This window comes from Kryptolebias marmoratus, linkage group LG13 (assembly GCF_001649575.2).
Source record: "Kryptolebias marmoratus isolate JLee-2015 linkage group LG13, ASM164957v2, whole genome shotgun sequence".
In the NCBI taxonomy this organism is placed as follows: domain Eukaryota; kingdom Metazoa; phylum Chordata; class Actinopteri; order Cyprinodontiformes; family Rivulidae; genus Kryptolebias; species Kryptolebias marmoratus.
This window is the reverse complement of record NC_051442.1, coordinates 14,362,403-14,389,487: the sequence shown is the minus strand read 5'-3', so window position 1 is coordinate 14,389,487 and position 27,085 is coordinate 14,362,403. Positions and strand designations below refer to the sequence as shown.

General features: G+C 42.1%; 3 protein-coding genes across 10 annotated transcripts in view; 1 reads left to right on the top strand and 2 right to left on the bottom strand.

Annotated features, from left to right (window-relative positions):
• LOC108245205 (sodium/potassium/calcium exchanger 3) overlaps positions 1–6,875 on the top strand; it is a 23,789-nt gene extending 16,914 nt beyond the window's left edge. Inside the window, exons 3-17 of the mRNA XM_017431919.3 lie at positions 1,409–1,485; positions 1,646–1,720; positions 1,819–1,903; positions 2,305–2,408; positions 3,060–3,134; positions 3,221–3,246; positions 4,541–4,594; positions 4,696–4,838; positions 4,936–5,102; positions 5,202–5,439; positions 5,553–5,719; positions 5,809–5,923; positions 6,031–6,143; positions 6,235–6,300; positions 6,636–6,875. Coding sequence (XP_017287408.1) covers positions 1,409–1,485; positions 1,646–1,720; positions 1,819–1,903; positions 2,305–2,408; positions 3,060–3,134; positions 3,221–3,246; positions 4,541–4,594; positions 4,696–4,838; positions 4,936–5,102; positions 5,202–5,439; positions 5,553–5,719; positions 5,809–5,923; positions 6,031–6,143; positions 6,235–6,300; positions 6,636–6,746 — 1,616 coding nt within the window. The 3' untranslated portion in view covers positions 6,747–6,875. The remainder of the gene's footprint in view (positions 1–1,408; positions 1,486–1,645; positions 1,721–1,818; positions 1,904–2,304; positions 2,409–3,059; positions 3,135–3,220; positions 3,247–4,540; positions 4,595–4,695; positions 4,839–4,935; positions 5,103–5,201; positions 5,440–5,552; positions 5,720–5,808; positions 5,924–6,030; positions 6,144–6,234; positions 6,301–6,635) is intronic.
• A 2,694-nt stretch (positions 6,876–9,569) lies between these two features.
• dpf2 (D4, zinc and double PHD fingers family 2) lies at positions 9,570–19,355 on the bottom strand. 5 transcript variants are annotated; one of them, XM_017432000.3, is made up of 12 exons: positions 19,258–19,355; positions 17,278–17,438; positions 16,988–17,095; positions 16,611–16,789; positions 16,361–16,453; positions 16,186–16,264; positions 15,734–15,775; positions 13,551–13,697; positions 13,328–13,459; positions 13,127–13,239; positions 12,765–12,846; positions 9,570–12,008 (listed from the first exon to the last, which is right to left on the bottom strand). In XM_017432000.3, the coding sequence occupies exons 1-12, from the start codon at positions 19,287–19,289 to the stop codon at positions 11,932–11,934; spliced, it is 1,245 nt and encodes a 414-aa protein (XP_017287489.1). In that variant the 5' UTR covers positions 19,290–19,355; the 3' UTR covers positions 9,570–11,931. The 5 variants fall into 5 exon arrangements, with proteins under 5 accessions (XP_017287489.1, XP_017287491.1, XP_024865286.1 ...); XM_017432002.3 differs by having other exon boundaries at positions 13,560–13,697; XM_025009518.2 differs by lacking the exon at positions 19,258–19,355 and adding an exon at positions 19,078–19,230.
• Positions 19,356–21,154: 1,799 nt separating this feature from the next.
• LOC108245226 (spectrin beta chain, non-erythrocytic 1) overlaps positions 21,155–27,085 on the bottom strand; it is a 49,856-nt gene continuing 43,925 nt past the window's right edge. For 2 of the 4 annotated variants that reach the window (XM_017431948.3, XM_017431950.3), the window contains 4 exons: positions 25,537–25,715; positions 24,991–25,164; positions 24,424–24,466; positions 21,155–24,318 (listed from right to left, as the gene is read on the bottom strand). In XM_017431948.3, the coding sequence (XP_017287437.1) occupies positions 24,109–24,318; positions 24,424–24,466; positions 24,991–25,164; positions 25,537–25,715 (606 nt within the window). In that variant the 3' untranslated portion in view covers positions 21,155–24,108. The other 2 variants (XM_017431952.3, XM_037979232.1) reach the window with 2 other exon arrangements.

The window sequence follows — 27,085 nt, the reverse complement described above, 5'->3', positions numbered from 1 at the left end:
CTCCGCCTCCCTTTGCTCTCTCTCAGTCCTCTCCTGAGGGTTTGTAAGGAAAAATAAATATTTTTAGACATTGCAGTCCAGAGCTGCTGTCACTTCTACTTTTTTTTTTTTCCTCATTTTTATAAACCCCTACCATGGGAAAAACATTTTCACCTCCCCCTTTCTCACTATTGACGCAGTCGCCTAGCCTTTGGCTTCCTACTGCCACCCATCAAAAAAAAAAAAACAACAAAAAGAAAAAAAAAAAAAGAAAAAGCGGCTGCCCCAAGGGAGAAGGTCACCATAGCAACTACCTTCACCAGAGCAACCCCTCAAAGCGTCCATCTGAAGCTGGTTTTAGTGGTCCTGCGATTCCACCGACAGCAGAACCTGAGAGTTTATGTGCCGGAGCAGAAAGGAGACTGGAAGGCCTCCAGGACAGAAACAAAAAAACAAAAGCAAAGATGAAGGTGATGGAAATGAAGCCACAGAGAGAGGCACAGATGTCCAACAGCTGATCGCCTCGATACACAGAGTGCAGCTTCTCATCTCGGCTCTGTCCTTTCCTCAACAAGATGACAGAAAGTTTTATTTGCTAAGCCTCGTGGATCATTGGGACCAAGCCCTGCCATGCAGCAACAGCTGGCACACAACTTTAGTTTTTTTTTTCTTTAGTCTAAAGAAAGCAGAGACACGGCTACTCTCTAGAAACTCATTTCAAGTCTTAAGTCTTAAAAAATGATCCTCAAGAAGTATTTACATTCTCCATCTGACCAGGGCCAAATTGAAGTCCTCTCCTCGGGACCATATGGCCTCCGGCTCTCATTCTGTGCTACTGCAGTGTCATAGAGCAGATCTCCTATCCCAGATCACAAGGGACCCACTCTTAATCCACGCAGTCTCCGTGCAGCGCCGCAGCCACACTGTGCTTATTGTGTGCATGTCGACCCATTGTTGTCTCACGCAGCAGAGCGGCTATTAATAGCTCCGGTCTCAGCTGTGTTTTAAAATTCATCCAGCTCAGCTCAGAGTTGTGAATTGGAGCTGTGCCACACTCTCGAGGCTGTCTTTTGCAATGGCAAGAAAACAGAGGGCGGCCAAGGTGTTGCGGGGCTCCTCGGTTCTCCGTTTTGCACTCAAAGGAGGACAGGAAGCAGCTGCCAATTTTGCCTCCAACACACTTCCTGTTTCCTTCTTTAACGCGACATGAAGGCTGTGCCTATAGCGTCTTGTGGGCTGCGTTAAGGCGGCCTTGTAGTCATTTCAAAATAATGAAATGTAACCAAAATAGCAATAAAGATGTTTTTTTTTCTTAATTTGTTTTAGGATTGCTGGTTCATAAACGCAACATTTAGAAAGTAAACTGAATAAAATTGCAAGCACTTTAAAATCAGGAACGGATTTATGATGATGTTCATTTCTCTGGCAGCCATCCATGAGTTTCCAGAGGACATTTTCACCAAGGAGCAGAGGAAACACGGGGCTGTGCTGCTGCACGCTCTCTGTGTGAGTCTTTCTCCTTAAAACTCTGCATTTTTTAGAATTTACCTCCATCTTCGGATCATTATCACTATAACTGACGTCATTACAGTATAATTTACCGCACTGCACAAGTTGGCGTCATAGTTTTGTATTTGTCTTCATTCTGCTCATCTGCACCTTCCAGGCCATCTACATGTTCTACGCTCTGGCCATCGTCTGTGACGACTACTTTGTTCCTTCCCTGGAGAAAATATCTGAGGTGAAGACCAAACACGCCTTCGGATTTAATGTTCTTGCTTTACCAGCTCATTATAAGAGTTTTTTTTTTTTTTTTTTTGGTTTGTCTTAACGTTTCAGAACCTGCAGCTCAGTGAGGATGTGGCCGGGGCGACGTTCATGGCTGCAGGAAGCTCCGCCCCGGAGCTCTTCACCTCTCTTATCGGTTCGTAGCTTAGCGGGATCTAAACCCAGTGACAGCTGCGACGGCTTCGAGACAGCTCGTCGAAGTTTACTCCTGACACTTAAACAGAGACAAGCTTAAGATAGTCTCCCAGGGCTCTGCAGGAGCCACAGTCATCCAGGAGGTGTCAGCAGAGTGAAGTGCAGAACATCAGAAGATATGCACAAGACGTTTGCTGAGGTGTCAGAGCAGAATCCCATCTAAACGTGTCATTTAAGATAAAAGTTGCAGGTGTTTTCATGTTATAGCATCAGATAAAAATCTGAATCCTCGTGTCAGAGCCATCAGTCCATGTTGATTTGGCCCTTAGAAAGTGTAATAGATGTGTTTCAGAGAGGACACACTATGGCAGAGCTAAAGGTAGAATCTAAACTTGTCTTCAGGCGTCTTCATCACTAAAGGTGACGTCGGGGTCGGCACAATCGTGGGCTCTGCTGTCTTCAACATCCTGGTCATCATCGGGCTGAGCGGGATCTTTGCAGGACAGGTAGGACTTACATCAGTGTCCTCTCGTATGTCTTTTATTTGTGCTCATTTCACACAAAATATTGACCTTTCAGTGCTAGAAATAGACTACAGACACAGGTCCATTATTCTTTAAACTTTTTATTATATGTATTTTTGTCTGTTACAAAAATGTAAAGCAAATTAGGTTTGAACAAGGAAGCGCTGTCTGGTAAAGAATCTGTTGATCACCAGCAGTCATGAAAGGCGGGCGATAATGTATTTGCCTTTGTTTGGGCCTGTGTGTGTGTTTTTCTGTCTGCAAAATATCTCATGAAGCGCTGGACAGATTTTTGTGAATCTTGCAGTGAGTAAGAACTGAATGTGCAGCTACAACTCGATTCAAGATGGCTGCCTCAGCTGATCGAGCTTAGCAAACAGCAGTGGCTGTTTGCTAAGCTCGATCAGCTGTGTCATTTTTACAGATATTAAGCTGAAATTAGTTGTGGTAGTAGCTGAGAGAAGGCGTGACATCTTTGTTTAAGACCTCGTCGTGAAAGGCGGTGGGCCGTACGTATTCCTTCAAGGAATGCTGCTTTAATGTCCCTCTGTTCTTGTCCTGGTTTGGATCTGAAATAAGCTAATCTTTTCCTACGTGCGGTTCGACACTGATGTTTGTAACGTTTCCCCGCAGACAGTGGTTCTGACGTGGTGGTCTCTGTTCAGAGATTCCTGTTTCTACATCCTGTCCGTACTGGCACTCATCATGGTGAGACACACAACATAATCCTTTTTTAATTGTTTTAACATTTTTTAAAATCTCATTTTAAAGAGTCTGTTCTGCTCTCTCCTCAGGTTATCTATGATGACAGAGTTTTCTGGTGAGTTCTCTGAGTGGATTTAAATGATGTAGGGACTGCTCAGCTCTTCTTTACAATAAGAAACGAGGCCTTCCTTATGTTTGTGTCACAGTTGCTCAAAGTTTCCTCTTTTCTCGAACACCCTGAGCTGTGTCACAACCTCCTCCTGAAACGACTGTTATTACAATCACGGCACTGATTGGGTCGGCGGCTCCCACAATCACAGAGTCAAAGTGGAACTTGTTCAATCGGTCGGGGTCCATGATTTCCCCCCAACATCGGGATACGTTTTTGATCCCGTCAGACGCGATGAGGGACAAGATGGCTTTAAACACTGCTGTAAAATTGGTTTTGATTCCTTTCAATTCGTGCGCCAGCTTTGATGTGACTACTGATGACATTCGCTGCACGATCAGTGACTTGCAGATTGATTTCTTTTTTGTGTTGCCGCTCTTTCATCTCAATCACATTTAGTGCTTTTGATGCATCTGAACCCTCGGTGGTGAATATCTTCTATTCTGTTGACTTGATGCTTTGTTTTGAAGGTTGTTTTTTTCTTTCTGTGTGTTTATTCAAGTGTGTGGATTTAATGAAAAAGTAGATTTATTTATGGGGTAAAAGTCTGCTGTGGCTAAGGATTCTTGGGAGATATACAGCAGGCTGTTTATTGAGCCACACTGTACTAAACCTGCGGTATTTCACCTCACTGTTCCCCTGAACACGGGCTGGCAGATTTGTTTTCGGCTGGTCTTTGCCAGAAACTCGTCTCTGGAGACCTGAGACGTAAATTTTCACATGTGCTCAGTGCTCATGTGGTGTTTCTGTCTAAGGTCTGAGTAAATATGGAGAGGAAAGTTCAATTACTTCAAGTCTAGTTTGTGAAATTTGGTGGAGTTTGTTTTCTGCTTTTCAGCTATTTTTATTTTCATCCCTTTTGTAACATTTATATCATATGTTAAGAGAAACCTTTCACTCCATCTCCTCTCAGTGTTTTTGCAGAGAACCAGGAATATCTACCTTTTACAGGTTTGGTGATAATTAAATTGGATGAGCTGCAAATATTTGGCAACCTAAAAACATGAAAAATGCAACAAAGACGTCATCCGACGACGGGCACACCTTTGTTAATATCGATGAGCCAGACAAGAAAGTGTCATAAAGCACAAACATCTGGTTGGAAATCACAAAACTACAAACTGAAGCGAGCTCGGCCTTGACCCGAGGCTGAGAATCAGATTCACGTTTAGCAGCTATTAGCTGACATAAAATGCAAACTTTTCTGTGATTAAACACAAATGTGCTGTTGGCTGTGCAGGTGGGAGTCCCTGATCCTCATGACCATGTATGGGATCTACATTTTAATCATGAAGTAAGTTTGGAATGCTGCTGTTTTCTGTGCCTTTACACGTGGGAACTGTAAGGCCCAGCCTCGCTCATTGTGGGATTTTTATTTTATTTTTTTGGCTGCAGGTTCAACTCTCAGATTTCAGTGTTTGTGATGCGTCAGTTTAGGAGCGGCAGGCAGTGCTGCCGCTGGTCAGAGGGGAGTCAAGAGAACAAGATGGCAGACGAGGCCGCGCCTTGTAACACCTCCATGGTGCTTCTCAACAAAGGTCGGCTGACATTAAATGCCAGTAAACACGTCTGTGCAGGTTTTTAAACCTGTTCACCGCAGAGTCCTGTTTCTGTAACTGTGTACAACTGCCGCAGGGCAAGGCCATGGTCAGGAGCCCCCCCCAGTCATCATGGTGGACGAGCTACTCATCCTCAACCCCCACAAGCTGTCCTTCTCAGAGGCCGGCCTGCGGATTATGATCACCCCCCACTTCTCGCCCCGCACCAGGCTCTCCATGGCAGGACGCATGGTCATCAGCGAGGTATTTACCGCACCCCTCAGGCGTCACGACACAAAGCCGCGCGGGACTGTGTGTTTTCTTCTTTTTTTTAAAAAAAAGCTTGTCCTTCTCTCGTCGCAGAGGCAGAGGCTGATCAGGAGTTCCAAACACCAGCGGGACGGCGAGGCCGCTCCGGCCTCAAGGAAGGCGTCAGCCAGCAACAGCCTGAAGAGGACGGGCTCCTGCAGTCTGGAGAACGGAGGCGGGAGACCTGGGATAAGAGACGAGGAGTCGGGAAACAAGCCGGGGGCTGAGGCGAGCCGGCCAGAGGAGGAAGAGGAGGATGAAGATGGGGTTTTTAGTCCGGTGCGCATGCCAGGTGAGAACGACAGATCTAATTTTAAACAAGCATTTTTGTTTTTTAACTATGTGGATTGTGTGTATTGAATAAATCTCCCCATGTTTTCCTCTGGCTGACCCCTTGTGACGCAGGCAGCTGCTCTGCTCGGGTGAGGTGGGTGATCACCTGGCCTCTGGGCATCCTGCTCTACTGCACCGTGCCTAACTGCATCCTGCCACGTTGGCACCGCTGGTTCATGGTCACCTTCGTGGCCTCCACCCTGTGGATCGCTGTCTTCTCCTACCTCATGGTGTGGATGGTAAGACCGTTGTTGTAAATGATGGCACGAGTTAGATGCAGCGTCACACGTGCAGCTCTTTGCAGAGTGTTTGTTTTTTGTTTTAACAGGTCACCATCATCAGCTTTACATTAGACATCCCAGACTACATCATGGGTATAACCTTCCTGGCAGCAGGAACCAGTGTACCAGACTGCATGGCGAGCCTGATTGTAGCTCGACAAGGTAAAAAAAAAAGAAGTCCCCTGCTTGCTAACTGGATCTTTAAATCCGTTTCGTCCTGTCCCTGTTTAGTGGTGCAGGGGGCTTCATTACATCATTTATCTTGTCAGGCATGGGGGACATGGCAGTGTCTAACTCCATAGGCAGCAACATCTTTGACATCCTGCTGGGTTTGGGCTTCCCCTGGGCTCTGCGTACCCTTGTGGTGGACCATGGATCTATAGTACGCATACACCTCCATTTCCATTTTCTTCTATTTTTAACGTTTCTGTTATGACCGATTTAAAATGTGATTTTTTTTTTTTCTCCTGCAGATCTCCATAAATAATAAAGGACTTGTATATTCTGTCATCCTGCTGCTGGCGTCAGTGTTTTTGACTGTAAGTAAACAGAAAATACCAGAGGTTAATGAAATGCTGTCAGGATGCCACACAAAATTAGGATCAGTTTAAGTTTCCAAACTGTTCTCGAGGCTTTTTGGAAAGAAGCAGAAATATCAAATGTTTCTTACATTTGTTGCCTTAAATTGCATCAGAATGATTTAATATGTGATCAATATAATTTATAGTTGCATTAATTGTTTTAAATAACTGTTTTATTTTATGATCATTCATTTAAGGAATGAGACTTGCCCATTTCCCCACTGTTTTTTAATTTTAAGCAGCAAACCTGTAAAGTATCTTCAGGTGAGTCTTCCTCTGATCTGTGCTCACAGGTGTTGAGTGTTCATCTAAACCACTGGAGGCTGGACCGCCGGCTGGGTCTGGGTCTGATGTTTCTCTATGCTATTTTCCTTCTCTGCTCCATCCTTTTTGGACAGATGTAAAGGCCTTAAGGTCAAACGTCCACCTCATCATCAGGTGACCTGTCTGATAGCTCCCTTTCTGCCACACGTTTTCATACCTGAAGCCAAAAAAGAAAAAAAAAAAAAAAAAGCAACAAAAACAAACAAACCCAAGAGTGTTGTGTTCCGTGTGAGACTTTTCTGTGCCCCTCTGTCGGTCTCAGTTTGGTGACAATGTTCGGCTGCACAAACACACACGTCGTCATTCCTGTACAGTGCTGTGTTTGACAAGACTTTAGGTATCAAGAAAGAGGACTTGGCAATAATTTGGATCTTCTGAAGTGGGGTTCTGTGGTAACAGTTAATATCTTACATGCTGTAGATAACGCTCTGGCTGACCTCTGACAGGACTGACGAGGTAACGGCTCATCCTCAGTCAGTCGCTGCCTCCTTAAAACTCCAATCTTAAAAGTTAAACAGCTGTTATTTATTCTTTAAAGCAGGGGTGGGCAATCCTGGTCTTCGAGGGCCACTATCCTGCATGTTGTCCTTGTTTCTCTGCTCCAACACGCCTGATTCAGAGGTTAAATCACCTCTTCATGTTCTGCAGAAGCCTGTTAATCACCCTTTGATTGAAATCAGGTGTGTTGGAGCAGAGGAACAATGAAACCATGCAGGATGGTGGCTCTCCAGGACCAGGGTTGCCCACCCCTGCTTTGAACCTTTACATCACCATTAATTTTGCGTCGTTCAAAGAGCTGTCTACAACAGGTAAGATGTAAATTGTTCATAACCTTTCCACAGAACCCCACCTCCAAAGATCTGAATTATCTCTTTATTAACCTGGCAGATGATATGATTAGGCCTTTAAAAACAGTTTTGCCACTTTGCCGTTTTGTTTTAGAATTACGAACAAAAAACTGAGCTGAAATCTGCCGAAGCACATTTCTCCTTTAAACTAATTCAGGGCCCTTTCCGCTAACATCCTTTATCGAAATAAAGTTTAAATTTTCACGATAAATCTCCATGTTAGCCCTCCAGCTGCCAGACTAATTGGCAAATATGTAATAAACGCCATTCTACCAATAATTCATTAAAGCAGCAGGCCAGTAGCTGCTTAGATTCAGTCTTTTGACACGATTTAGTCTATTTATGATTCTGAATTATATCCTGCTGCAGCTGAGCAGATTAGTCAAATTAACCAGCTAGTTCATCGTCATCACTAGAACCACAAATCGTCTTTAATTGAGCAACATTACTAACTTAAACACTTAAACATGGTGCTGAACAGACTGTGGGGGAAGAGGAGTTATTTTTATTTTAATAGCAGCACTTATCTAACAGCAGGTTTTGCACAGTCGCTAATTAATGTAAATTAAAAATCTGTGTTAATCCAACACAGGAAACTCACTAAATGACTTCTGGGGTTTACGAGACTCGTCAAAAGGTGGAAGTGCAGGAAGGAAATACCACCTGTTGTCACGTTTGGGACTACTTTTTCAACTCCTGGTCTGAATGTACGCCCTCACGTGATGTTAAAAAAAAAAAAGAGGATAAATTCAAATACTTTTAGAAAAATCAAGATTAAAATGCACGTTGTAACATTACCAGTACTGGTACCCCTAGATAAACAGAAACATCTTATATCAGAGTATTTTTATTACACTTTCAGTACTGGTTGGTAACATATTTCACATTTAGGTCCAACAATCGATCTGCTTCATGTTTATAGTTCCTTTTGTTGTTGTTTTAAGTTAACTTTGATGAGACAATAAGTTCAAACGATAACTCATCAGATGTGCAGAATACAAACCCATTTCTGTGTTTTCTGGTAAATAATGCTGCATTTACCACAAACATAAACACTCTTCCTTCACTTCACGGAGAGAAAGCGTTTAACAATCTGGGCACATACTGCAGTTCTTGTTTTATGAGGAAACGTAAAGTATTTGGTATTTTTGAATATTAGATCTGTGAATTTTACGTTTCATCAAAGGGATCCTGGGATTTATTTTTTCCTTCCAGGTGGCCGTACGATACGCTCGACGATACTTTTTAATGTTTATAATTGTTAACTTACATAGTTTTACAGGAATGAATGTCCTTTAGAGACTTGTTTTGTGGTATTTTATTTTTTTTTAAAGAATGATGTAAACTTATTTGTGAATTATTGTAACTAAATGAGTGCTCATTTGTAAATGTTCAGTGGACTCTGAAAGCTTTAAGTCAGTTTAGCACTCCGTTTGTCTTTCAGCGTTTTAGATTTTCTGTTTCTACTGACGTGCGTAGCTTTATTTTATGAATAGGAACACTGAATTTTTTTAATTAAAAAATAAATTAACCAAAAATGGAAAAACACTCGCTGGTTTAAAAAAAAAAACAGGATTGCCCCTTTTTATTCTTTTAAGTTCACGCTTACAAAAACTGAACATGAGCTTTTCTGCTTTTATCTCCTGAATGTTTCATTTAATTACGGAGGAGTAATGACAGTAACCGCTTATTAATTTCATGTGTTTGTGTTTTTTTATCCTTACCTGAGATAAGAAATGTCATTTTCCCCATCCTCGTTTTGCCAGCAGATGACTCAGTGTGTCTTTTTGGTTGTTTTTTTTTTTTTTTGGTTTCACTCAGCTGTCAGGAGTCTCTGTGGTAACCTTCCTGATCCAGATTTGGCAATAATAATAATAATAATAATAACAACAACAACACAAACAGCTGAGCTCCATTCTCCATACAATGTTTCGTTTCTTCTGCTGTCATGTTGGGGGTAGATGATATTTTAGAGTAAAGATTTACTGCTTTAGAGATTGTATTGACCCTTAGGAGACTGTTGTATCTTGAGTGCAATAAAAAAGTGCAATAACGGATGTTTTTAACCCTTTATTTCCTGCTGGAAGGAGTCAGTCTGAATGTGGGGGCTCCACCCGTTCAGAACGTCTGCAGCTTTTCTCACGTCATGAATAAATTATACATTTATTTTCAGTTTAATGTAATCTGAGGGAAACGTTTTGAAAAAGACCAATAAGGAAAATGTGACATTTTAGTTTTCAAAATCATTTAATCCTAACCCATTTTTTGAAGTATATGATGAAGGACTTCAAAGAAAAATAAAATAAAATTGTAAAGTTGCAAAAACGGTAACATCGCCTCTGGATTATCCACAATATCCTTTATCAAACGCTCAGGTTAACTTAAATGTAACGTGGAGAAGAAGAAGAAACAGCAGATAATAGTGCCTAGTATTTTATTTTCCTGAAGTTGTTTTTTTTTTTTTATACAACATTCCATCACAACCCAAATAAAATCCACCCGAATAACATTCACCTACCATGTAAACCTATGATCTTAATTTAAATATCACTGATGTAACAAACAGTTCTCTCCCACCTCAGAAAGCATACTGTAATATTAAACAATAACTCCACAGCAGTTGTAATGAGACAAAGAAGTCTTTCGGAGGCTGGACGCTTTAATCTCCCTCGCTTCACCTCCTGATCGCGATACGACCTCCTTGTTCTGTCAGAGCGTCGGACGAGAGGCTCAGCTGAGACCCGGATCAAAGGATTAACTCGAAAACCAACTTCCACCGAAATCCCACAATGTCCACACAGTCAGGTACGCCAAAAAAAAATAAAAAATTACTGATGAATACAAAAACAACAAATATTCTAGTGGCCTCTGCCTCTAGAGAAAGCAGTAAGTTTAAAACGTGAGCCCAAAAACAAACCAAGTGATACTCGTGTAATGCTTTAGTATTTATTAGTTGGCTACTGAAACATGTTAGCATGGTTAGCATATATTACACCATTTCCCCAACACCTTAAAAAAAAACCAACCCTAACTGCGAGTGAAGACGATTACTGAGCATGCAGCTGTTTCACTACACAACATGCAGTCATCGAAGCAGACGCTGCAGCTGTTTGTCCCGTTTATCTACAGCACGTTTCGACCCTCCAAATACTGATTCTCTTTGAGGTAAAAGCAACTGCTTCGGCGGTTCAGTCGGACTTTTTTCCTTTAGTCTTGACGCAGAAGGAAAAACGGCTGCATAAAAAAATAATTCTGAAAGCAGGAGAATCGTCTCCTCAGGACTACACGTTCGCAGCTGCTGGCACAGCCTCTCTGAGGTCTTTACAGCATCGCGCTCCAGCTCTCGTATTGCTTCTCCTCTGTAATCCAGTGACCGTCCTCCTCTTGAACTGCGTTACAAACAACCCCGCGGCGTCCCATCAAACCGCGCCCGATGTGGCGAATAACAAACTGCTAGAACGCAGCGATATTCCCCTTTACCTGAAAGCTGACGCAAGGAGTCTTACAAAGTAGCTGTTTCCGTTCAGATGACCGTCTGTCAGACAGGCCAGTCGTACATCGGCGTCAAGTCTGTGTCGTGTCGCCGCAGTCTTCAGGACCGGTAGAGAAAAGAGAAAAGCTGACAGCTTAAAAAAAAAAAGAAGCCTGAATTAAAAGAGTGAACCGAGAGATTAAAGTCTTATCTGGCATCTTTCAGCTTCTGCCGCCACTTCGACAGACGCTCCATCGATATCTCCAGTTTGTTTTTTGTAGCGGCGTGCGCCTGCTGGCAGTGGAGGGGGTGGAAAAATCATTTACAGTCTTGGCGAAACCCTTCTGACAGGATCAGATGGATCACAGAACACCGTCAGCCACAAAATAAGGTGAACGCTTCCCCCCGCTGCGAGGACTTCTAACGACAATTTCCTCCTTAAATTATTTACATATTTAACTCTAATATATAATATAGAAATATAGAAATATTATAAAATGTTCTTTAACCGTCATTGAGTAAGTTTGGGCATGCTGTTTTGAGTTTTATGAGCTTCGTTTCTTTTAGTTTTCATAAAAATCTGGACTTCGCAGGACAGAGGCGAGGCTTCAGAAGCTTCGGGTAAAACGCTCGGCAGGAAGTGAGCGCTCAGCCATTTACGCTGGGTCTGAAATGGGAGCGGCCAAACTACGCGGCCGGCGGGTGAAAATTTAAAAACACTATCTGAGTGAATCTGAGGTCGGACCTGTGTAACAGTCAAGCTAACTGAGGCCGGTCTGGTTGAGTCTACTTCCCTTTTCACAACCCCGTCTGTTCAGGACAAACCCCTCCCCCTCTCCAATCCCCCCGCCGCTGCCCGTCAGGGAAGGTCATCGTAACTCCGGGGACAAACCACGCTGCTGCAGGACGGCCGGGTGATGACTGAGCGCATGCCGGGGGCGGCCATCACGACGTCGGCTGGTTCTGGTATATGGACGCCTTGTCTTTCAAACGGTCCAGACATAGATGGCAGCTCCAGCTCCCTGAGAGCAAACGGCACAGAGAAAACAGCTTTCAGGTGTTTAAAGAGGATTATTTAGGAATATATGCTGTCATAAAATGTGTGGAGACCACAAGTGAACAGAATTATTTTTAATCAAATGTTAACGGTCATTTGAATCTTCTTAAATAACCACACGAAGAAACACAGGAATTTTGTTTTAATAAAGGGTAAAGTAAGAGTTTTACGCTAAACTATGTCTGAAAAGTTAAAACACTAAACTCTTCTGAGATAAAAACCTTCAATATTACTAAAATAAGGCTTCTAGAGTCAACCTCATTTGTGGTTCTTGTTAGAACTGAGCTCTATAAATGCTGCACACTCGGCTCAATTTAATCTATTATAGATAAAGACTTTATTTTTAAAAGCTTTTTGTCAGAGGGTTTTATTGAAAACCTAAAGCTGTTCTCTGTAACCTTAAATTGAGCTACAAGCATGGAAGGAGCAAACATGAAATAAGAACCGTTTGAGCAGTCAAACCTCAGCTTTTGTTGTAAATTACTGACTGTATTTGTTTAAATCATCACAAAAAAACTGCCTCAAAATAAAAACGTAATGTTTGTTGCTCCGGGTCTGACAGGTAAATGCTCAGGTCAGATCATATTGGGGTGAAATCTCAAATTTTGTAAGATAATTTTCTCTTTCAATAACACGCAGCTCGACGTCTACATCCCCGCCACTAAGATCTTGAAACGGTTCCTTTCTACGAGCTAAACCCGTGCCGATCAGGTGCGGTTACCTTCTGGAGGTTCAGACATGGGCGGGTTGAGACAGTACATGTGATAGCCTCTGTCGCAGTCGTCGCAGAACAGGAGCTGATCCTGGAAGAAGCCGAACAGAGAAAACCTGAACCTCCTGAACAGGTGAGCGCCCAGCTAACCCGGGGCGTTCCCACACTAAATGCTGACTTCCAGGTGACAGAACGTACTCACAAAAACAAATAAAACATCAGAAAAGCTTTTACGTTCATGTGTAATTAGCCAGTGGTACAGACCATAATACTTCTGTTGTTAGTATGCTTGCAGCTCTATTCTTACTGTAGTCATGTGGGAATTATCCCGGAGCTGATACGTGTAAATCTGAGCGACGATGATAACTCACATCGTTCTCCGAGGTGCCACACATGTTGCAGCATTTACACTCGATGCACTGCCAGCGGTACGTCTTCACAGCCGCCATCATGACGGGAGTGAACTGCAGGCAGGAGGGGTGGCCTGCAAGCAGTCAAAGCTCTCATTCCCACACACGTAACACAACGTATACAGATCTACTCAAGTTCCTGTCCATAAAACCTGAACGTGCCTGAGCGTCCACAGTCAGAGCAGGACACCAGCTCTTCTGATTGGCCCGTCTTGTGGTTGGTTTTGGAGTCTCCCAGGCAGAAATCACAGTAATTGTTGGGCAAGGCGAGACCGTCCGGACCCTTTTTGGGAGCTGGTTAGGAAAAGCAATAAAGAAAAAACATCATCATCAGTAATAAAAAAAATAAAAATCACCGACTTGACCTTGTTGACCTTTGCCGCACATCTCTTACTCTTCGGCTCCTCGGGCGGCGGCGGGGCGGGCTCGTTGATCTCCAGCTCCTCCTTCTCCTCCCCCTCCTCCTCAGCCAGGTGGGAGTGGGCGTAGTGGTAACTCAGGCCTGGGCGGTTCTTGTAGCGCTTCCCACAGACTGACACCAAAATCAGAAACAAAGTAAAAGAAAAATGCATGAATACGAAAACACGAAGCGGGAGTCGAGACCGTGCAGTCAAGTCAGCTGGGACAGAAAGCCGCTTAGGAACAGTCTGACTTTTCTTCAGGGTGTCATTTGGGGGAATTTACTTCCAAATAAGATTTTTTTTTAAACTATTTTGAACTATTGAAGATTTAAAACTTCTGCTGCAATTTTATAAAAAGTCCTGCAGCATCCTACTTCAAATAAGAGCCACTCTTCTGACCACACACTCCTACAAATATGCCACAAACATGAAGACTCTGATGACCTTCTTGTGGTGATAAATGATGTGAGAGACAAACAGGAAATCACTCCAACCCACCAGGTCTCTGAGGCTTTCTGCTCTATATTAAAACAGGTGCAATGATGTGATGTTTTGTTTTGGTCATGAAACTATAGAAACGTGGAAGGACAAAGACAGGAGACTTTTATAAACAAAAAATTCCACAGACTAACAAATCGGGCAGTTCGTTGACATGTAACTTTTATTTCCCAGCCTTTGAAAAAGAAACAATAAATATAGATTAGAAGTGATGCTTCAGATGGTTTGATGTTGGGCTCTAAAGCTTGTGAACAATTAACATCCTACCTGTTACTGATAGCTCCTTTATTTTTAATCAGATCGACAAGTTAACGGCTGGTTGGAGCGAAGCAGACATCGAAGCTGTTTGCTGTCGTCTTAAAACAATTTCAGTCGGGACTAAATAAACCTTTACATCGCTGCCAATTTCATGGACATTAAAAAGGAGCAAGTGGCGGCAGCAGCCGGCCATAGCAGCTCTGGCAGGAGTATCATAAGATTTCAGGCGGTGCTTCAGTGTAACACAAACTGGCAGCAGTAAATAATCATCAGATGAGCCGCGATGAAACCTTTGACTGGAGATGTTTGAAGACGACAGTAATCCACTTTGATGGTGAGCCCACTTGGACTAGCCGTTAGCTTGTCTATCTGGTTACAATTAAACAGTTTTTCTTTAAATCGAGGCCGATCAAACAGCTACCTACAACATGTAAAATATTAATTGTTCGTAAACTTTTTATAGAACCCCACTTCAAAACACCTGAACTATTTCTTTATTGTTTTATCACTTATTTTTGTTCCATTTTCTTTTTGTCTGTATGAAAATATATACAAATAGATCCCATTCAGTTCTAAGGGGTAAAGAAAACATCTACAGTAAATAAATTAAATGTTTGTATTTTTTTTTTTTTTAAAACACCCCTGACTTCAACTCAGCTTCCCAGAAAGCCATGCTAATATTTGAGAGTAAAATCACCCTGAACATCTTTAACCGTGTACTAAGAAGTGAGGTCAGGGAGGCCGGTGGGATTACAGGAACATTCACACACTTTAAAAGCACAAAGACGACACTGTGTGAAGCCGCCGTCACAGGGGGTGTGTGTGATGTTTGTCATAAGATAACGCTCAAACGCTTCTCCTTTCACTTCCACTCCAGCCCTCATTTTCATTTCCCTAAAAAAAAAAAACCACTAAAACAACTCCGCTTCACCGTCTGTCAGCTGAAGCAAGGAGCGAGTGTTTGAGAAGCAGCTCGGGGGCGGTGGTTTGCAACTGAATGTGGTGACATTAAATAAATAAATAAATAAAAATCTTGAAAGGTCGAAGGGACATCAAACCGACTCCAAATCAAAGCGGAGGCATTTAGGAAAAAACGGAATGAGGAACGACAATTTACAGGAAGCAGAGGTTGAGATGAAGAGGGGGAAGAGGAGGACGGAAAAAAAAAAAAATGTCCCAGTTCTAGCATCAAAACCAGAGGAAGTTCAGGGGCCAGATGAGGTGGGAAAAGTTACACTCGTTGGCCACAGCTTCTGAAAACCGACACAACTGACTCGACTCATCTGATGTCTACAGAAAGCTCTTCTAAATCTAGTTAATTACGTTTAAATAAACAGAAAGCAACAACACAGACAAGGTAAAAACAGTGAAGACAAAAGAACGGAGTGCAAGGTAATGAAGAGAAATATACCTCTTTCAGAAGATTTTGAAATATGCTTTTGTTTGATAGTGTCTGAAAGAGAGAAGAAAATGAGAAGAGAGCACAGACAGGGGCTGAGAGAAACAGTCAGCAACGCCGCGCTGCCGAGAGTGAAACTGCTTCACAAAAGAGGAAACATTTACACATCAAGCAGCACAGATTCAAAGTGGGAGAACAAAAAAGAGGAAAAGAAAAGAAGAAAAAAAATCACTCCTACTCGTGGAAATATTTCAAAATGCAGCTACTGGTGTGACATCAGAATGAGAAACATAAAGCAGCAGAGTTTAAACTAAGCTTTAGAAATGTCAGATTTAAGAAATCTAGCAAAGAAAGAAAGAACAGAGGGAGACAAAGGTGAAGGTAAAAGGAGTTTGAAAATGCTGCTTCTGGCTTAAAGAGGTAACAAACAAAAAGAGGCATTAATGTCTCTGTGAATGACTCACTGTCACAGGCGTAGGGCTTGTCTCTGTCCTCCAGAGCTGCTGTGTCCAGCTTCTTCCTGCTGCTGCCCACTCCTCGGCCCTGTGGACATCACGGAAGTCAACAGACAGGCCAGGACAAAAAAAATAAAGAAAACAACACATCCACACAGTCAGAACTGAGCAGTTTTACGTTTACCTTCCCCTTCCCTTTGCCTCTTCTTTTGGGTGTGTCTTCCTCATAGTCCTCATCATCGAGGTCATCCAGGAAGTCGTCTGGCTCCAGGATTCTCTGCGTTGATGAGAGGAAGTTGTTATTTAATAAACAGCTTGTGTATTTTTATATATATATATATATATATATATATATATATATATATATATATATATATATATATATATATCTGAATCACTTTTAAAGTAAAGTTTGTGGATCTGAAAACTGAGACCTTTCGGATGCGGGAAGCGGGGTTCAGGCTTCCCGTGTAATCACTCTGGTTCGAATCCTCCTCAGAACCCCGGAGGTCCGCGGCCGCCCGTTTGTCCAAGGAGTCCCCCTTCAGCAGGGCCTCCAAGCTGCTCCCATCCGATGACAGCAGGCTGTCCTTCTTCAGCCCCAAATCGATCTCTGGGGACAAAAGACAAAAATAAAAGGATCAAGACAACTTCCACCTGACACACAGGCACTCGTACAAATCAACACTTATGCCACTTCCTTTCTCGTGTACAAAACAGTGAAGAAATCCTGCGGCTCTTCTTTACGAATACAGAAAGCGTGGCCTGGTTTTATCTCCTGGGTAATGAACGGGGCTTGTTGCCGAGCTACCTGACTTGACAGGAGGAAAGATGAGCCGCGGATCCTCTGGAGGATGAGATCTCCGTTTCTTCCTCCACCTCCTGGACGGATAAGTGTAGAGCTGCCCTGGAGCTACGCCTGAGGGGACAGCACAGTACATCCATCCATATCACACCGACTTAAACCCAATTCAATCAATGAGCGCTTGTCAGACTGACGGAGAAGAAAATCCCTGCGCCGCAAGCCCTTGTAATTTTTCCTGCTTCTTTCAATATACTTACTGTTAACAACATGTCTGCGAGCATTGCTCTGCGTCTCACCTGGTCCCCGGTGTCTCTTCTCCATCCAGATATAGCAGTTGCTTTGAGCCACGCCGGTCTGAGAGTCGAGGAACGGCATTCGAACGCTCCTCTCAGCGCAGAGCCGGGCGTTGTAGTTGTGACACTGCTCCAAGGCATCCCTGTAGTACTGCTCACCCAACCTGACAAAAACATAACCGTAGGTGAATTAGGTCCACAGAGGCCACAGGAGGAGACGTTACGAGTGCCCACATTTCTAAATTTAAAGAAACATTCGAGAGCCGTTCGATAGTCTGCAGACAAACTCCTTCTTGAGTTTGTTTTACCATAAATTTATTGCATTTATGTTGTTTACTTCTTCACTGTTAGGAGAGCAGGAGCTACATATACTCCCATCTCGTCACAGACACATTACAGCTTGTTCAAATCCTAGAAAAAAGGGGAATAAAACAAATGGCTTTATCACCAGGCGCTTCAGTGATTATGATAAAGTCCTAACAAACATTTAAAATGATTACAGTCAGCTCAGACAAGTGTGTCAGGCCTTAACGGAAGAATACAATCAGCGAAGATACATTAATTCATCAGTGAACACATTATAGAACGGCAACCTTTGTTCAAACAGCAAAGATATCACCTACAATGGGAGAAGACAAAGTTAACACGTTTACTGACTCGAACGTAAACAACCGGATCCTACAGTCAGCTCTACGACAAACCAGAAACAAAAGAGGCTGAAACAGGTAAAACACTCTCTTGATGATGAATGTTATGAATTTCTGGATGAGTTGAAGCCGATTAAATACCATTACAGTAAGTTACACCTTGGTAAAATAAAAAATATATTTTTCAATGTGAGTAAACGAAGGAAAGGGCTTAACTTTAGAGTCTGAAAGCTATAAAAAAAACTGCAAAAAAGCAAAGGTTAGAAAGTTCCTCATTCAGGTGGAGAAGATTTGGTGTCATCTACAATTTTATATCATTGGTGTTGTCCAGGAGAGCCTTCAGAGAAGATGTGGTTCTCCTTTAAAGAGGAGAGGAAAATTCAGAAATTAAACTGAATACTTAATAAAAAAAAGCACCAGCCTGACCATTAAGGACCAGATATACCTGGAGTCATGTTTCAGTGTTCATAAGGAGAAAATAACTCTCCAAAATGTTGTATATATGTACACAAAAAGTGGGCTACTCAGATTTGTGAAGTAGTATCATGGTTTGAAATTTTTAATGTTCTCGACAGACACATAAATCCTTTACGCAACTGTTTGAAAGTTGTCAAGCGAGTTGTCTTCGAAGAGTAACTTGGAGCCTAAAACGACCACAGTGTCTGTCATCACCGCTGAAAGCCTGTAATTGCGCGGCTCCCCGTGGCGACGCTACCCAGGGTTTAGACGGCACCGCAGCGCGACGTGAGGCAAACGGAAATGGAAGTACGTTGGGCGCTCCGGCTCGACCAACCATCAAAGTTTACACAGCAAAACGGCGTCCGTGTGCGAAGTTGCACCGTGACAGCTCCCCCGTCTACCAGAGCTGGGCTCTGGGAACGAAAACAAGAGGAAACATCTTCAACCTCAGCCCCTTCATTCATCCTTAACTAGTCGCCATAAACGGACTCTTTAGCTTGTTAGCGACTCGCCGAGCTGACGTTAGGAACGCGACAACCGTTTAACCACAAGGACATAATAAGTAACCACAATAACACTGCAAGTACACTCAATTTAAACGACTCTTTACACAGCACCCTATCGCTTGTGGTTATGCGTTTAAAAATTAAGTAAAATAAAAATAAAATAAAGGTTAGCTGCGTGTCTGCTAACTTACACTTCCATTCCAGGATGTGAACAGACAGACACGACGTTCTGACGCCGCTGGTTAACTTTAACTAAGTCTAGCCGGTTAAAGAGTCAGTGACTGAACAACCAACCAGCCGGTTGGTGTTGTGACCTCGGTGTGTGTCACCTGCGCAAGGTGTGCGGGGTGTAGAAAAAGTCCAGCACTTACAGTTTGACAACATTCTCAACAACAGCTGCCATCTTGCTTTAAAACACGGTTAAAGTGGCTGTTGGGTAATGAGTGCCCTCCGTCTGGACTTGTAGGCGGGTGGAGCAGAAACCGGAACTCGACCGCCACCTACTGGCAGCCATGCGCTATAGGTTTTGTTTTATTGCATTAAAAGGGTGTCAGACTCAAGTTACATAAATTAAAATACTTGGTCCAAGCCAAAGGGCAACTCGGGTAATATTTATTGAAAATACATATAAATATCCTTGTTTTTATGTAATATAAAAGGTCAAAATGTAATTGGGACAAGATAATTTAAGTAGGACCTAGAACACACAACCTAAAGAAAAAATAAATAAAGATTTGATTAATTTCTTATGCCTTACTCTCCATCAACACCCATTTCCTTTATTATTTCTTAGTAATTCGCTTTATCACAATCCATCAAATCAGTAAAACCTGTGAAAAATATGAACATTTGACTCTGAAATAAAGAGAGAATACAGAAACATGAAATTAAAGCAGACTTTGTTTCTCTGGCGAATTCAGATCAGATAGCTCACATCTTTTTTTGGCTGCAAGTTCATCAACCAGAGTTTAATCGGCCTTAATAGCCTTTTTTTTTTTTGGGGGGGGCTCATTGCACGTCAAAATCAAGTCCAACTTATTCTTCTTGGCTTCAAAGTTGGCTAGCTGTCATGAGAGGTCTGCACTAAGCATGCTCAGGCTTTTAAGCTAAATGAGAAGTGATCCGTCTCAGATAAAATACATTTAAATGATCATCTTGGGGAACCAGATAGAACGTTAACACGGGCCAGATTTGGCCTGCGGGCCTTGACTTTGACATGTAACAGAACAAAGCTTCACACACACAAGCAGATCAGATGATCTCTGCGTCTGTCAGCATAAACCCCCAGATGATTTCTGTGAAAAACAAAAAAACACTTCTGACTGATAACATTCATTCAGTTCTGAGAACCACAGACGAACTCGACACCAAGAAAACATAACAAAGGACATCAGAGTTCAGTTTATATGGAATAACTTTACTGCTTTATATCATTGCAAGATATATTGTTTGTAGCTTTAATTTGGGGGGAATTTTTAAGCTGTTTTTGATGTAGGGAAAATATTTTTACGGGAAAAGAGTAATAAAAATATCCTGTCAGAGAAAATCTAAATTATTTATGTTTAATTTACATTTGCTCTTTTTTCCCCCAATTTAATCAAGAAGTTATGGTTTTGACTGCTATAAAAGTTCATATTTATGTAACATTTTAAAATAATGAATCTTAAAACAAAATGTAAAAAATATAGACAAGGTGTGATTCTCAAGCATTTAATGTTGGGCCCCGTGTCATTGAGTTTGATACCTTTATTTCATAAAAAAGCTGCACTTTTTGGTCATTGTGAATAAAAAAATAAAAGAGTAAAAACTTAGGTTGAGGGGTTGAAAATGACTAAATTTACGTACTAATACAAACAGACAAGTGAATTAAACTTTATTTCTTTACAGTAATATTATAATTGAGAAAAATCCAATATATTGAACTTTATGGTCAGGCAAAATAAATTCTTTAGTTTGACTTTACAGCCGGATTAGTTTTTTGTTTAAGATGCTTCTTATATGGACGGGTTATTGTGCAACAATAGAATCAAAGTGTCACTGGTGGCATCATATCTTTAAAAAAAAAAAAAAAGAACCCCAGAGAGCATGTTTTTGGATTAAACCATGTTTTATTATTCCTAATAATAGATGTAGATACACAAGTCAACAAACGGTATTCTCGAGTTGGAATGAAAATGCTCCACGGCACACTGACATCGTGTGGAAGGGTCTGGTTTTACAGACGCGTACCTGAAAATGGACAGCATTTGGAGTTTTTGCAGTGGGTTGCATTAGTAACAGTAGTAGTAACGACAGTAGCAATAATGGTCATCATAGCAATTAATAATAGTAGTGGCATTAACAACTCTGCTTTATAGAGGAAGGAACAGACATTCGTCAAAAGTACTGAGAAATGGGGTGGGAGGAAAAGGCTTTTATCAAATGCTGCAAGACAGACCACTGGATGAAAAATAAAAACAAGCTCCCCATCGGACAGCAAATATTCAGCCTTCTTGTAAAAAGAGAAAGCTCAAACCGTCACCGATCTGCTAACACTTAACATGTAAAAGCAGGTTTTTTTATTTCTTCATTGTCAGCAGTACTCTTACGAACCAAACACCTGTTTGACATCTAGAACTCGTACTTTTCATGTTCCGTTCAAACATCACCTGTAGCACAGATTGTTTAAAAAAAAAAAAAAAGATGCAATATGTGAGCTCAAATCCAGCTGAGGACATTCCCATGAATTCCCGGGGTCATTCGAGGTTAAATATACAGTACTGCAGTGATGCGTGTTCTTGTGTACAGTATGTCGAGTATGACAGTAGTTTTTGCTTCACGTGACCAATTTGGCCAAATTATTTCGTGTCGTCAACATTTGGATGAGCTGGTGTGACGCCGTGCGACCAACGGGATGCTGTAAGGACGTTCGGAGCAGAAAACGGGAAGCAGTGAGGGGGGGAGGGATGACCTCCGTTCAAAACTGTGCCGGTCGCTTTGGCTCGCTTGATGTATGTTCTGTGGTTCCTACGCTGTAGCTCGGTTTCTGTCAACCTGCACTAGGACTAGAAGCTCTGTCACACACTGTGCCTACGGTACGAGGTCCCACAGAGACGGGCGTGTTTGTAAAGCTCGCCCGCTCTCATTCAGGGGACCTAAAACAAAACAAAACAAAAAAAAAAACACCTTGTTTAAACCTCCAGCTGGTTGTGCTATCTCAGCAGTTTGGTGTAACATCCACATGAGGCAGACACACATCTACTCAGTTACCAGCTCTTAAGTGTTACTTCCAGAGTGTAAAAAAAACCTGCAAACTGGAGCCAACCTCTTATTAGAGATTCCCTTATTTATGTTGATTTATTACGCGGCAGCTGCTCCAATGAACAGCAAACTGGCTGATGTGAAATTGTGCTAGTGTCTACATTCACAAGATCCTGGAAACGAAACGTTTTATTCGCCACATCTGAGATCAACCATCGCCTACATCTCCCTTTCTGCAAAGGCAGATTTGATCAAATTTGCTGTTAGCCGGTCCCGAACGAGGTGAGCTGTTTATTCAGCAAACATCAAGACAGATGGCAAACGATCAGGCGTATACATATAGAAACCTACATGAAGTCATGCCACATATGCAAGAGCATAAAACAACTTTCTGTAGGACGTTTTTTTTACCATTTAAATTACTTTTAACTGCTTGTCACAGAGCTTCTCGTGGTTACTGCTCGTTATATTGTACCTATAATCCACGGACATACATTAGGTCATTGCCACAGGGCACAAAGTTTAACAATCACATCTTTGAACTACGAAAACTTCCTCTAAGCCCGTTTGAACGGAGGCTGGGTTTGTGAAAAGGGTTCAGCGTAAAAGTAGCGGGCTCAAGTAAAGCTCAGGCTCATCTCGAACAGTTGGAAAGCACATAAAGCGCATTGATCACCGCCCGTCTTATTCGACTTCTTGCCCGCCGTCCGTCGGCCTTCGCCTGCGTCCCTGCAGGCGTCTCGTCTACAAACTGCCCCCGTGACTTCACACCAGTTGATGACGTGAACGGAAACATATTAAGAGCTTCAAACTGAGAGAATAAGTGTCTACAGGAATGTTTAAAATCAGCTTACACACAAAAAAACCAAAAGAGAGGGTGAAAAGGAAAATGATTCCAGTAATATTAGTTTGTCTTCATCTGGTTTTTGTCTGCATTTGAACACCAAAAAGCAGCATTCATCTGTCTATGTTTAACCAGAAACAAATAAACATGCAAAATCCACAGCACCACAACTCACACACACACGCACGCACACACACGCACACTAGAAAACTAATCTTCTCTGCTTTGTACAGAAAAAAAAATAAAATCAAACAAAGTTGAAAAACCAAGCAGAAAAGATCTCACACAAAAGGAGAAGAATCAAATACAGGCAAAATTAGAGATCAACTAAAAAAAAGGAAAAAAAAGAAAGAAATACACTTATTAAATATATTTATATATCATTTACCCAATGAAATTTGTGATCACTTACAGCACACGGCTAAAACTTGAGCTTTATTTTTGTTGCAAAAACACCTCAAACTTTCTTTCCTAAAAAACAAACAACAAAAAAACAAACAAAAAAAAAAGCAAAAGGGGAAGCTCATCATTCTGTTCTACTCGAACCAAATTTGTTTCTCTCCACAACATAAATCAAAAATAATCAACTAATTACTTTGTTTTCTCAAACCAGCAATTGCAAAAGATAAATAGAAATAATATTAATGTCATCAATATTGATCAGGTTAATACCATCAACACCAGGAACGTAAAAATTTGTGGGAGGTGGGGTGAAACCGTAGCGCAGAAAGCCGCCATCCATCGTTTCTCTGGAGACACGTCGTCGTAATGGCTCGCCGTCATCAGTGCTCCTGNGGGGGGGGGGGCATTTTGGTTGATCTAGAACTGAACTGAGTCTGGACCCTGCTAATGACTCGGGCTGACAGGCTTGTCTGAAACCGGATGAGGGCTTTCGTTGCTGGGCGAGTGGGAATTATGGGCTGGGTGAACGTGAAGTAAATAACAGAACTCGTGAGGAAGGGGTGGGGAAAAAAAGCCAAGGAGGAAGAAAAAGATTTTCTGTAAGTGACGTAACTGGAGAAAGTCCTTGGAGGCTGCGCTGAGGGGCAGTGTGTTTGTATGACCTGTGTGTACCTTTCCTTTCTATCCGCCTCAGTTCGTTCAATCATCAACTCCCGTCGATTTTTGTACAAGTGTTCTATTTCTTCTTGCTAAAGAAGCTGAATCTCTTCTCCCGATCCTTCTCCTTGCCCTCCTTGTTGCGCATGGTGACAGCGTCGCCGGAGCTCGGGGAGATCGGCGGCATCGTCATGGCGCGGCTGAGGGGCCGGGGACCGACGGGGGAATCCCCTGATCCCACCGCTGGAATGGAGCTCAGGATGGAACGAATCCAGGCACTCATTTCCGCCTTCAAACAAACACAGGTTTATTAGGCTTAAATATTAATTCTCTGCACAGAAACAAGGTTTGTATTGATCGGTTTTATTGGCATGATTCCGTTCCGTCATCTCACCTCATCCTTGGCTTGGAACAGATACTCCTTCCCATCTCTTAGCCTGCAGTCAGAAGGTTGACGAATTAACCACAGGACATGGATACGCTATAAACTTATACGCCCCTCACTATTACCCCAAACCAAATAATGGTGTGAATGCTGATTCAGCATATTCACACAATAGTTTTCCTGTTCTTCGGCATACTTCGTGCTATTTTATCCATTTGTATATCCATATGTTCATCTCATTTAGAGAACTGGCTTTTGTCCTTTTCAAAATAACTTTATTTACAAATGTTTTCCCCACAGCAACACATGAAGATCTCTTCAAGTCATTCAAAACATCATCCTCTTTGAAATTTGCTTCAGAATACTGGCTCCGTTTTTTTGTCTTCTTATCCAACTTCTAGCTAGCATTTTGCTATATTTAGCTTCTAGCTAGTGTTCTGCCTCTTGTAGCTTTAACGACTCAGTTCCAGCTGCTTCGGTGTAAATTTAGACAAAGTCGGCCTTCACATTGCATCATTTCTCCAGTTAAATGGAGCCTTTCACACTTTTTCCCATTGTGTCAGGAGTTCTTCTCACCTGAGCTTGAATACGTGTTTCTTCTTCTTATAGTCGTGGGCTATTTCACAAGCGGCGTCCTCCAAGCTGATGGGTATCTCTCCGTGGTACGTTGCACCACTGCTAGCACTCTTGCTGTCCTTATAGAAACCAAGGTTTCCTTTTCTTAGGACACAGTAAACATTATGCCAGGATCTGTGGGAGAGACACAAATCAGATCAACATTAGTCTGTGCTGAATTTGAAACTGTTAACTGGAAGTGCTTTGTAGCCATCTACTGCATGTCTTATGCTTCATGTGTCCAATAGGTCCGGAAATTCTCTAAATTTCTACCCTCAGAAATGTAAAAACTTTAAGAATAGACACAACTGGATTTAAAGTTGTACACGCCTTACAGACGGATAAATGAGGACTAAGACTGGCACAGAGAAAAAACTGCCTAATTTCTGCCTTTTTTATTTTTGAAAGACACAGTATAAAGGAGAAACCCAGGATGTACAACTCTTGCAATAAAAACAGAAAAATAAGTCCCCACTGTGCAGGCAGTATTCATGACCAAATCCTTACCTGGTAGCTGCCTTTTTGTTGTGGGACTCCATCTCCTGCTTTCGAGAGAGGATGCCCTCCATGGTTTCTGGCTCGGGCTCGGCTCCACCTTTGCTTGGTAACGTAGCAGATGGCTCGAGGCGAGATGACGCCAGCCCACTGTCTCGACCCGGACCGTTGACCGACTCGGACTCTGAGCCCTGTGGTTCAAACCAGGACACGAACAGCGGTGAGAAGGCAGAAGCATTTCGAAAGTGGCCGAACGAAGGGAATAGCAAAGCAGCCATTCACAGCCATACACAAAAAAGCCATAACGATGCTAGCTTTGATGGCACTGTCTGATTACTTGAGCTAATCACCAAGGGTTCACATCATCGGACTGACATTACACAAGAGATTACAGTCACTTCTAAGGGTCAGACACACTGCTCTGCTTATATAACACACAGGAAACATGTAAACACTGAACACAATAAGCTAAAATTCTTACATTTTTAAAAAGTGAGCGTATCAAAAAAACCTGAAATCAGACTCATAGTTAAAAAAAACAAATTTAAAGCAAATACAAATGTCACTTATTCTGATGCATATCTGCCTCTTTTGTAAAACCTCACTAAGTTTGTAAACAAATAAACAGTTCTGTTCTATAACACAAACATCAAAACTTATAAACTCAGTCAGTTTAGCAAAAATGACTGAAGTCTTGTGATCAGCTGTCCTGGATCTCATTTACTTATTGGTTAAGAAGATATTTGTGTCTGTCTGCTTTTCTCTCAATAAACCCTTTTCTACAATTAGCTGTCATGTGACTCCATCAAATGACGTTCACGCCCAGAGAAAACACCCACACACATATATAAAAGACAAGCCACACGTAAAATACCACGCTACAGCTATATCTGTCACCACATTTACTCTTCGCCCCACATTTACAGTGACTTCCGTCCTGGTCAATATGAGCACATACACAGCAGCACACGGCAACATATTTGATCCATGAAAACGACGCCTTCATGAATCTGCATCATGCCTTGTAAGTAGCAATGAGATGCAATAATGAAACTGTGTTGCTCATTAAGAAATAAAGCAATGGTTGCATCTGTGACAGAGAAGCAAGAGCTTCTCAGTACACACACACACACAAAAAAAAGTTCTGCTGTTGACCAGGAGCTGAGCAGAGGCTGTGAGGGGGGGGGGGGGGGGGTACAGAGCTGACCGTGTTTTAGTACTCACACGCTCCGGCTGTTTTGGCTTACACACACGTTTAGGCTCTGATTTCTTTCCCATTGACAACGACATCGATAATGACTGCTGGTAAAAAATGCAACGAGAATTGTTAAGGCGTCTCTGTTGGTGGCAGAAACTTGAACGGCTAGCATAAACTGCCATCACTGATGGAGGTTTATGAATATAAAAAGGTGAATAACTGTATCCGTCATTGAGGAGATTCAGTAAGATTTTACAATATGAATGGAAACATTGTTTTTCTACCCAGAGTCCACTCCTTTTCCTTAAAGACTACCCGTTCCTTTAAATCAGTTTGATAAAAGTACCATCAACAATATCAACA

Excerpts from the sequence above, each read along its gene's own strand:
- dpf2 (XM_017432000.3), bottom strand. The coding sequence starts at position 19,289 with ATGGCAGCTGTTGTTGAGAATGTTGTCAAACT. Across the intron at positions 16,790-16,987 it reads CTTTCCTCCTGTCAAGTCAG|AGATCGATTTGGGGCTGAAG; the intron begins GTAGCTCGGCAA and ends TTTTGTCCCCAG. Across the intron at positions 12,847-13,126 it reads GTGGCACCTCGGAGAACGAT|GATCAGCTCCTGTTCTGCGA; the intron begins GTGAGTTATCAT and ends GGCTTCTTCCAG.